Source organism: Protopterus annectens, chromosome 9.part0, assembly GCF_019279795.1.
Source record: "Protopterus annectens isolate FY-2018-M chromosome 9.part0, PAN1.0, whole genome shotgun sequence".
Taxonomy (NCBI): Eukaryota; Metazoa; Chordata; order Ceratodontiformes; family Protopteridae; genus Protopterus; species Protopterus annectens.
The window spans coordinates 101,632,845-101,643,326 of NC_056743.1; the positions used below are offsets into that span (position 1 = coordinate 101,632,845).

Genomic DNA, 10,482 nt, shown 5'->3' on the forward strand with positions numbered 1-10,482 from the left:
AATTGTCAGGTCTCCCTCCTCATTTGGGGAGTTAATGGATGGTTCCTGTTGCAGGACTGAACAACTACTGTCTCAATCAGCACACGTGGAACAGTACATGTTCCTTAAGAGCATGCATTGCTGAAGTCACACCTGTGGCAACTGGAGAAAGTGTTACAAGTTTAACTGAAAAAGCAGCATCTCTTACAATGAATAAAACACCTCTCTTGGCATCTGACTTTTGCATCCTACAGAAAAGAATGGACTGGTGAGCTTTTGTTGCTTAGAAGGAAAAAATGGTCAACAGTAGAGTCAATGGAGAGTGTGTGTGTGTGTGTGTGTGTGTGTGTGTGTGTGTGTGTGTGTGTGTGTGTGTGTGTGTGCGTGCGTGCGTGCGTGTGCATGTGTGTGTGTGTGCGTGTGTGTCAATATCCAAAAGAAATTTAAAACAATACTATGCAAAAACTGTTTACATCTTCTGAAAACCTACTCAGTAAATACTTATTACAGCATCAAAATATTCCACAGTTTGGAAAGATTTGACTTACCTTTAGTTGCAGCCTTTTCCTTTACAATCTGCAAATGGCAAAGCAGTTTCAGTAGTTTAATACAGGACCAAACAGACTTCAATACAAATTAACAGTTAATATTTATAATTTACACAGTTCATAAAAAAAATCGTTATTTTTCGGAAGTTAATGACTGAAATGTTGAGAGATCACTAGGGTGGAATCAGACAGGAAAGCAAGTGAAGTTGACCACTTGCACACAGGACCATAAAATCTCAAGAAAGAGGCACTCTCCTTTCCCAGAGATATGTGATTTGGGAAAAATAAAATATATGGTTCAGGCGTGTGGGACAAAACACTTCCACATGAGAAGTACAGAGGGGCTTGACCCCTGTAAATCATTTGTGTTTTTATTATTTACTTTTGTTTAATTTTCTGTTGTTAATCTTCAGACTCTGTCCAAATGATCACTCAGCATTTTGGTCCTCAGTTTTACAAACTAAAATCTGTAAATTAATATACTTATTATTAATACACTTTTGTTAAAGAAATATATTTTCAGATGTAGACAGACATTTGCCACACAGATCACATTTCTGTAGCTGATACTATTGTTCTCCAAAATAATATCAAGAAATACTTGATGCTTTTGATAAGAAATTAATTGCTGATTAAATCAGTGAAAAGATAACTTTATTCGTCCACAGCCTTGTATCTTGGTTTGCCATCTTCTTGGAAATGTGAAAGTAACAGTATGTTCTGCAAGGAAAAAAAGCTTGGATTGTTCTCTCTTTCTCTCTCTCTTTCTCAAAACACACACACATACACACATATATATGGGTATATGTTAAAAAACTGACTTTTGAAATAGTTGAATTTCAAATGATCGAACTGGGTCTATATTACTTCATCGAAATCTACTTACATTGAACTACTATTCATCGAATCAACATCATTGAACTTACCTTCAGAGAATGTTTAAATCAGCGAATGTTTTTCACAAGTAAGGAAACTAGTTGGCCAGCACACCAACCAACACACAAACACATTAAATTAATAAGGGAACAGAACATACATTTGTCTTTATGGTTATACAGGTGCTAGTAGATGGGATGCATACGGGTGATTTGAAACTAAAATGGAGAAGTGTAAAATGTATTGAATTTTTAAATTACAGTCAGACAGAGGGTTTGGCTTGAATGAAGTGATATCGCTCAAACCACATTTAACATCAAACTCCTTAAGACAAGACAGCACAAACTGGATAGATGGCAAAACTACTTAAGGAGCCAAAATGCAGGAAAAATCCAAAAATAATCCAATAAGTATTCAAAAACCACTTTATTTAAAACAAACAAACTTAAGTGTTTCGTTCGGTCAATGTGAACTTCTTCAGACAATAAAACTGCTCCTTTTCAACATTTAAATAATGGATTCAATTAAACCTATTAAAACCATTACCCTACTAAAGTTGGTGAAAAAACATGTTAACCCCTACAAACCAGCATTCCTTATTAAAGCCTGTTACTAAACAAAAAAACACACAATACAATACAAATTTCATTTTCAAAATGTTTTCTAAAAATATATAGTGTTACAACTTCTAAAACCATTATTATAAAATTTTATATATGCTTCATATTTAGAATATTGTTCAACAAATGGAAGTGTACACACATTAATGTCACTTTTAGCCCCTTTTTTATATGTATATTATTTAATTTCCTATACACAGACACACACACACACACACACACACACGTATATATATATATATATATATATATATATATATATATATATATATATATATATATAAAAATATATATATATATATATATATATATGTGTGTGTGTGTGTGTTTGGATAGATGAAAGGTTGAAGTTCACACACACACAAAGGCTTTAGTCTAAGCATACAAAATATTGGCACATATTCATTCAAGTCTGGCCATGATGAGGCATTCAGTTTTAACTGCCATAGTAGCTCTTTCCTTTCCAAATGGAGTTGAAAAGGGCCTCCCCTTAAATCCAATTGTATTTGATCAATTGCCATATATTTAAAATTATGACCCGGGAATTCCATTACATGTTTGGCTTGTGCATTGGTGTCTTTCATTTTCATAATACTGTATTCATGTTCGTGTATTCTGTCCCTGAGTATACATTTGTTTTTTCCGACGTAGAAACAGGGACATTCTTGACAAAAAGCTATATACACTGTATACTCAGAATCACAATAAAACTTTCTCAATAAGTCGTACTTCTTATTTTTTATTATAAAACTATCTCCTGTCTGTACTTTGCTACAGTCGTGACACTTCCCACACTTTATCATCGATTTCCTTAAGGACTTGTTCTTCTCCTTATGCAACACTTCTAACATATTTTTAAAATTATATCCCTTCCTAAAAACTCGGTGTGGTCTATCACTCACTTTTTCTCTAATATTATTAGCATTTAAAAAGACAGACCAATTTTTATTCAAAATCCACCGTACTAAATTGTGGTCACTACTAAAGGTTGTGACGAATGCCGTGGAATAAACATTCGCTTCGCTGCTATTATTGTGTCTTTGATTTACTACAGCCATATTAATGTCAATATCATACGGTAGGAAAGATATAAAATGCCAATGTCTTTTTTCACCTAACCTCTGAAATCAACTCGTCCAGTAATCCGAAAGGGTATGCTCTTTTCATAAACATATATTTCAAATGTTCACATTCTATAAGAAAATCCTCTTCTCTTGTCATTCTTTCTGCCCTAACTAGCTGCCCCTTCACCATTGATTTTTTTTGGTGATTGGGGTGGCAGCTCGAATACAGTAAGAATGTGTTCGAATATGTTGATTTACCATATATAATGGAAATGTATTTCTTATTCAGAAAATCTTTTTGTAATAAAATATCCAAATATGATATATTTCCTTCCCCCATGTGGAAGTAAATTTTAAAAAATTAGTTGTCCCATTAATATATCCAAGAACGCTACCTAGGTCATCCTCTGTGCCTCTCCAGATGATACAAATATCATCCAGGTATCTAGTGTATAGCTTTAATTTACTAATGAATTCACTTTCTAGTATAAACGTATGTTCCCAATAGGCCATAACACTATTTGCAAAAACTGCACCACAGACTGACCCCATTGCTACCCTCTTCTTTTGAACAAAAATTTTAAGTTCAAAAAATATATAATTGCTGTTCAGGACCAAATCAAATAATGTCTCATATAAATTCAATTTTTCCTGGCTAAGTCCCTTATCATGCAAAAATGCAATCACCCATTGCACCCCCACATCTTGGGGGATCACGGTATATAAATCTTTTACAACAATTATTACCAAAAAATCATCATCGTACTATTCCTGTATTTTTAGGGTGGCCAAAAAGTCCCACAAATCCTTATATATTTGACTTTCTTGCTCTATATATATCTTTAATTCATGGTCCAAAAATTTAGCACATCAACATCATGTACACTGAATAAGTAGGTTTATGGTAAATCTTATGATGTTTTTTATAAATGAACAGTTCCTCTAAGTCACAGAAACAGTGTAAATGAATCGCCAGTAACTTCCAAAATTGTTTGTAAACCACAGAAAAACAGCTAGCGATCCAAACCTCAGCCAAAGAAGTCACTATTGTTTGCCAAGAAGTACAAAGTTCTATGTCAAAAGATGAAAAATTCTTTATTGTAGGTAAGCGCTTTCACGGTGCTACTCACACCACTTCATCAGACCTTTTACCGTTTTAAAAGTTTTCATCTTTTTTTTTTATAAATGAGTTGGTTCCGAGCTATACATATTTAGGTCGTTCTATACTATATTTAATTTGTATAATTTTTAAGCTTATTGGTAAGAATGGTATCATGCTTTGCAATGAATGGCTGATTTTGTGTTTCTATTAGATTTGATTGTTTTTTATAACAGTTCTGCTTGAACAGCATATTTATATGTAATAGGACAGCGGTTGAGATGATGTATTTTTATACTAGTCGTTTCATTGGCTGAATGGTTTGATTAGTTGATTTATATTTTTTTATTTAAATGTATGTATAAATGTTTTTTGAATTGTTTTTAATTATCTGAAGAAGCATCTTTGGATGTGAAAGTGCTAATCAGTATTAAAGTTATAATATTTTATTGGAGCTGTGTGTGTGCTTTGTCCGTTTTGTTGTTTGTAACTTCACTATACATTTTTAATGGCAAATAGCAAATATTAAGGCTGGGCTTTTGTTTCTACTTTGTTATATGACTGAGTATTTAAAAAGTTGAATGTATCCCTGTTCACTTAAACACTGAATAGTCCTGAAATTGCAGTATAGTGGGGATCAGAAAATATGTCCTTTTCCCCACTATAGTGTGATCTCAGAGTTGGTACAAATAACTAGCAGGGTGTTGGGGTGTATGGGCAGGCTTGTCCCTCTTCTAAAGGGCTGTTGTGTTTTTACATATGTATGACTTTTTAAATAGTTGATCATATGAGTTTGATAATATGCAATTTCAGTATTTAAAAAGTCAGTCATATAATATAGATCCATATATATACATATACATATACAATGTGGTTGAAGCAAAGTCTGTATCAATATAGGTAAACAAGTTTATAATAAATGTGTTGGATTTTAGTGCAAATCATAATGGATGGTGATGCTAGATTTTTATGACTTTGAGGATAACACCATGACTAACAGACTAAAATATATGGTATATCCTTTGCAAGAGAATTTGAATATCAGAATAAGATTTGATAACTGCCTTCAGTTTCTAGTCATCAATACACTTGGTTAGAGAGATTTATGTCCCTAAGACAGGCACCCTGTTGTCCCATCCTGGAGAGACTTTCCTGTATAGAGCAAATGCCTCCTGACCAGTGTCAGGAGTTAGCAGTGTGCATTCTGTCCGGTGAACTATGTGTAGGCTTACTCTTTTGGGGAAGTTTATCAGTAATTCCAGCAGGGATGATAGTGTCAAAGGTCTTGGCAAGGTCCAGGAAAATATGAGGAGGAGAAGTTCAAATAAGAGGACTTGGGAAATAGCCAAGTAAACAAGAAAAGAATGCAAATGATGATGCAAAGGCACTAACAGATGAAGAATCCTTCTGGATGACAAATGTGTGTTTGCACTGCTTCTGACTTCTGAGTACCATGATGAGAAGTACCATTAGCCATTTTAAAAGTGACAGTTGCTGCATAACACTGTGTGTTATCATACAAGTGTGTGTGTGTGTGTGTGTGTGTGTGTGTGTGTGTGTGTGTGTGTGTGTGTGTGTGTGTATGTATACCATAGTGTAAAGTATCACCAGCCATTTAAAAACTGACAGTCGCTGCACAACACTGTCTGTAATCGTACAAGTGCCTGTGTGTGTATGTGTGTGTGTGTGTGTGTGCGTGTATGTGTGTGTGTGTGTGTGTGTGTGTGTGTGTGTGTGTATGTATACCATAGTGTAAAGTATCACCAGCCATTTAAAAACTGACAGTCGCTGCACAACACTGTCTGTAATCGTACAAGTGCCTGTGTGTGTATGTGTGTGTGTGTGTGTGTGTGTGTGTGTGTGTGTGTGTGTGTGTGTATGTTTGTGTGTGTGTGTGTGTGTCTGTGTCTGTGTGTATGTGTATATATCATAATGTGAGGTACCACCAGCCATTTAAAAACTGACAGTTGCTGTAAAACACTATCTGTAATCATATGAGTGTGTGTGTGTGTGTGTGTGTGTGTGTGTGTGTGTGTGTGTGTGTGTGTGTGTGTATGTGTGTGTGTATATATACCATGATGTGAAGTACCACCAGCCATTTAAAAACTGACAGTTGCTGCACAACACTGTCTGTAATCGTATGAGTGTCTGTGTGTGTGCATGTGTGTGTGTGTGTGTGTGTGTGTGTGTGTGTGTGTGTGTGTGTGTATATACCATGACATGAAGTACCACCAGCCATTTAAAAACTGACAGTCACTGCACAACACTGTCTGTAATCGTGTGTGTGTGTGTGTGTGCGTGCGTGTGTGTGTGTGTGTGTGTGTATATATATATATATATATATATATATATATATATATATATATATATATATATATATACCATGATGTGAAGTACCACCAGCCATTTAAAAACTGACAGTCGCTGCATAACACTGTGTGTTAACATACGAGTTCCTGAATGTGTGTGTGTGTGTGTGTGCATGTGTGTGTGTGTGTGTGTGTGTGTGTGTGTGTGTGAGGCTTTGTGTACCTCTTTGTACGTATCTATAAATCAGTTTATGTGTCATAATATTCCCATGCTCTCATTTAAATGTCTGTGTTTCTACCTGCAAACATATTTATAAGTGGATAAAGCAACTTGGTTTAATAAAATTTGAATTACAGCCATTCAAACAAGCCATAAAGATTTATAACAAGTTAAAGAGGTATGTACACCTTTAGCAGCATTTTAAATAACCACACTGCTTATACAATATCACAGTCAAAGGAGGCAACAGAACTGTTTGTTCTGGGATTAAATTCTTGAATTTTACTGCTGTGTTCCACTGCCTCCTTTGACTGTGATATTGTATGATTTATTTTTTGGAGGACCGGTTTACCTACACCATAGTCATTGTTCTTTGTTAACCACACTGCTTATACTGGCTCAAACCATATTTATCAACAATTTCATGTTTTATTTTTACATTATATAAACTGAGTGCATATCATATTGATGGGGGATATTTTGCTTAAATATCTCACTAATGTCCATTATTATATGGGGTAAATATTAAATTGGTCAGTGACCAGTTCCTTGTTGTCCTTTTGGTCAAGTCTAGCTGATGAAATGAGAAATTTACAGTCTAGAAAGTTAATATTGCTGTGGAATGTGTTGGCCTTGGAGTCTGTGATATTTATTTTATTTATTTATTTATTTATTTAAATTTGTTGACCGGGAGTGTCCGACTGGACGTGGGTCCATTTTCAGCAGAGGCCCAGGGAGAAAAGCTCCACAGTAAAATAAACAGACAGTAGTTACATTGGATTACATAGTAATTAACAATTTAACATAGAAATTACTTACAACATATTTACAGATGAAGAACATAGTACATCAGTAGACAACTAGAATCTTTATCTGTGAAGTACATAACAGGCATTAACAAATGTAACAATGAGAAGTTCCTGCTGTATAATAAGTGCTAGGCTATGAGCATCTGAGCTTGCTATCATCAAGATAGTTAGTGGAGGTGAAAGAAAGGTAGTAGTTGGATGGGGTGGATGATATTAGAGTGGGAGTTGCAAGGGCATAGCCAGCATGTTTTTAGGTGCGCTTTTAGTAAAGTTTTGAAGTTGGTGCATGATGGTACGGAGGTAATTGTGGGTGGGAGTGAGTTCCATAATTTGGCTATGGCGCAAGAGAATAGTGCTTCACCAGCAGAGTTATTGGCTTTAGTGATCTGCAAGTGATTTGTTGCTGGATCTTAGTGGTCTGGTGGTGCGATAGGGTTGGAGTAGATTCTGGAGGGATGGGACATTTAGTGGATGGTTTACTAGTTTGTGGGTGAGTGAGAGTTGATACCACTGAAGGAGGTGAGGGAGTTCAAGCCAGCCCAGTTCAGCAAGTGAGAGACAGTGGTGACTATGGTAGGATGCCCCTGTGGCGAATTTTGCGATTTTGTTGTAGCAGGTCTCTAGCTTGTTTAGATCACATTGCCTTAGGTTGGTATATACTGGAGAGGCATAAAGTAGGGTGGAGATAAGGTGGGAATTTGCTATTGAAATCAGACCTCCCAACCATTCCGAATTACTCGGTTTTTACCGAGTTTTGGGGTCCAAATGAAGGAGTGTCATGATTCCCGAGTGGCACCCCTTCAGTTCCGATTATTTTTGCCTTTTTTTAAATTTTCGCACTGTCGGAGCTGACGTCATCACGTGCGCAATGACGTCAGCTCCATCAGGCTACCAGCCAGTTGGAATTGAGCTCAAGGAGCTCACATCATCATTTCAGGCTGGCGGCCAGGAAGCTGAAATGGCGGGAATGGGGAACAGCAGAAATGGCGGCCAGGAATGGAACATGAAGCTGAAAAGGCAGAGTTTGCGACTTGCGAGCCAGGAACTACTCAGGGCAGAAGACAGAGTTTGCGAGTAATGACAGAGGGGGTAAGTAACCACACTCGTTATTCAGGGTTTTGTGTGTGTGTGTGTGTGTGTGTGTGTGTGTGTGTGTGTGTGTGAGTGCGCGCCCTCAGCACCTGTGCACATTATGACTACTCTGACCTATTTCACCCTGTCTTCTCTGTAGTATGTGAGGAGGTATGTGACTGTAGCTTTACCATGGAATGATCATCATGACCTGCTATTAATTTATCATGTGTTTTTTCGTCCTGAATGACACCGTTCTATTTCTTTGTGGTCATCTGTGCCCCAAGTTATGAACTGGGTGCTGCTGCATAACCTGAACAACTGTATATCTTATCTTACATTTAGCTGAGTACATTAGCAGCTAAAAGAATGAATTGAGGAAATAGATGTAGGAAAGATAAAACGTAGTGCAATGAAATGGTAAAAATGAGAAATAAAGTGAAAATGTGCTTTAACAGTAATGGATATAAAGTCGGATAGCTAGATGAACATTTCAAAAGGACATATTACTCTGAGTATAATTAAGGATACATCATCCTGTGTGAAATGTTCAGTCTGCCAATATGTAATATAGTGAAAGCAAGATAGTACTAAATGGCAAACTTTCATTTGAAAGAACATTGCATGTAATACTAATAGAACTGTGTATGTGACACGGCCTTCTTATTACGTGGTTTATGTAGGCTAAATTAGGCATCAGCTACATTAAGAATAATGGGACATATTAAAGATATTCAGCATAGTAAGTTTGGGAACAGTGAGACATTTTTAAAGCATATTTCATTTTTGCAGATTTTAAGTTTATGATATTAGATCATGTAGCAGTAAGTTTTAAAGAAATGCATTATATGTTGCAAGGCAAAACCTTTTAGCTTCCAGTGAAACACCAAAATTAAATTTAATATGCTTCTTTAAAAACTTTGAACTTTTTTGCTGCAGCCATGTTGAGGAAATGTGTTTAGTATACTAATTAAAATTTGATTTGTAGCTCTTTCCATTTTATGTATTTTTCACCTTACAATTTGGTCTGAGGAAGCAGGGAATGTGAAAGTAGACTTTTATGATGAAAATGTTCTGAATTCGGCAGTTTTGTCATTATTGGGCCATGCATTTTGTTTCATTGTCTACAGTACAGCCTACTGGAAAAATGTTCAAACAATAAATTTAAAATGCGCTCTAACAGGTGTGCTGTATTATACAAGGAATATAACGTAATAAAGTCAGGAAGGTGTATCAAAGAAAAGAACACGTGCATGTTTCTTGTTTTGTGTGTAAGGGGCCAATGATTTGAAAACAGCCTAAAGGTACTCTTTATCCACCACTGACCAGATGCATTTTCTTTGGATATGGTGTGGGTTTCAATGCTGTTTCAATGAATATGAGTTTCAAGGGCGGAGAAGTTTTAATGCCAAGTCTATTTTCATGGTGAAGACAGTATTACTTTGTTTAGCAGATGTCTTTAGCAGATGTTTAGCAGTGTTTGTGCATTGTTTTGCTGCAAAATGTAAAAATAAAATCCAAATAATCATTGTAGAAGTAAAGCAGTATGCACACATTAGTGTTCATGGTAAATGGGGCGAAATAGCCAGGTAATGGGACATTGGAATGGCTGCAGAGGGACTCTGGTGCCATATTTTGGTTGCCTGTTCTTCAGTTTGCGTTTGAACGTTGGTATCCCACAATCCCATTGGAGTGGGTGGGGTTACATAATTATGTATGCAAATTAGATGTTAATCAGCGTACAGATTTGTACCTATTTTTCATGGGCCTTGTCCAGATTTTTGATGCTTCCAGGTTGAGAGGTATGATTGAAATCTTTGCTGCTTTGGTGAGAAATTGTTTATTTCTGTATAATGCTCCTAGTTTTTTGTGGACTTTTTTCATGGT

At 36.0% G+C, this 10,482-nt stretch overlaps 1 protein-coding gene across 1 annotated transcript in view; it reads right to left on the minus strand.

Moving 5' to 3' along the window:
- Nucleotides 1-649, minus strand: part of LOC122810500 (high choriolytic enzyme 1-like) — a 311,099-nt gene extending 310,450 nt beyond the window's left edge. The window contains exons 1-2 of the mRNA XM_044082081.1: nucleotides 641-649; nucleotides 528-555 (exon numbers count right to left, since the gene is read on the minus strand). Coding sequence (XP_043938016.1) covers nucleotides 528-555; nucleotides 641-649 — 37 coding nt within the window. The remainder of the gene's footprint in view (nucleotides 1-527; nucleotides 556-640) is intronic.
- Between the last annotated feature and the right edge of the window lie 9,833 nt (nucleotides 650-10,482).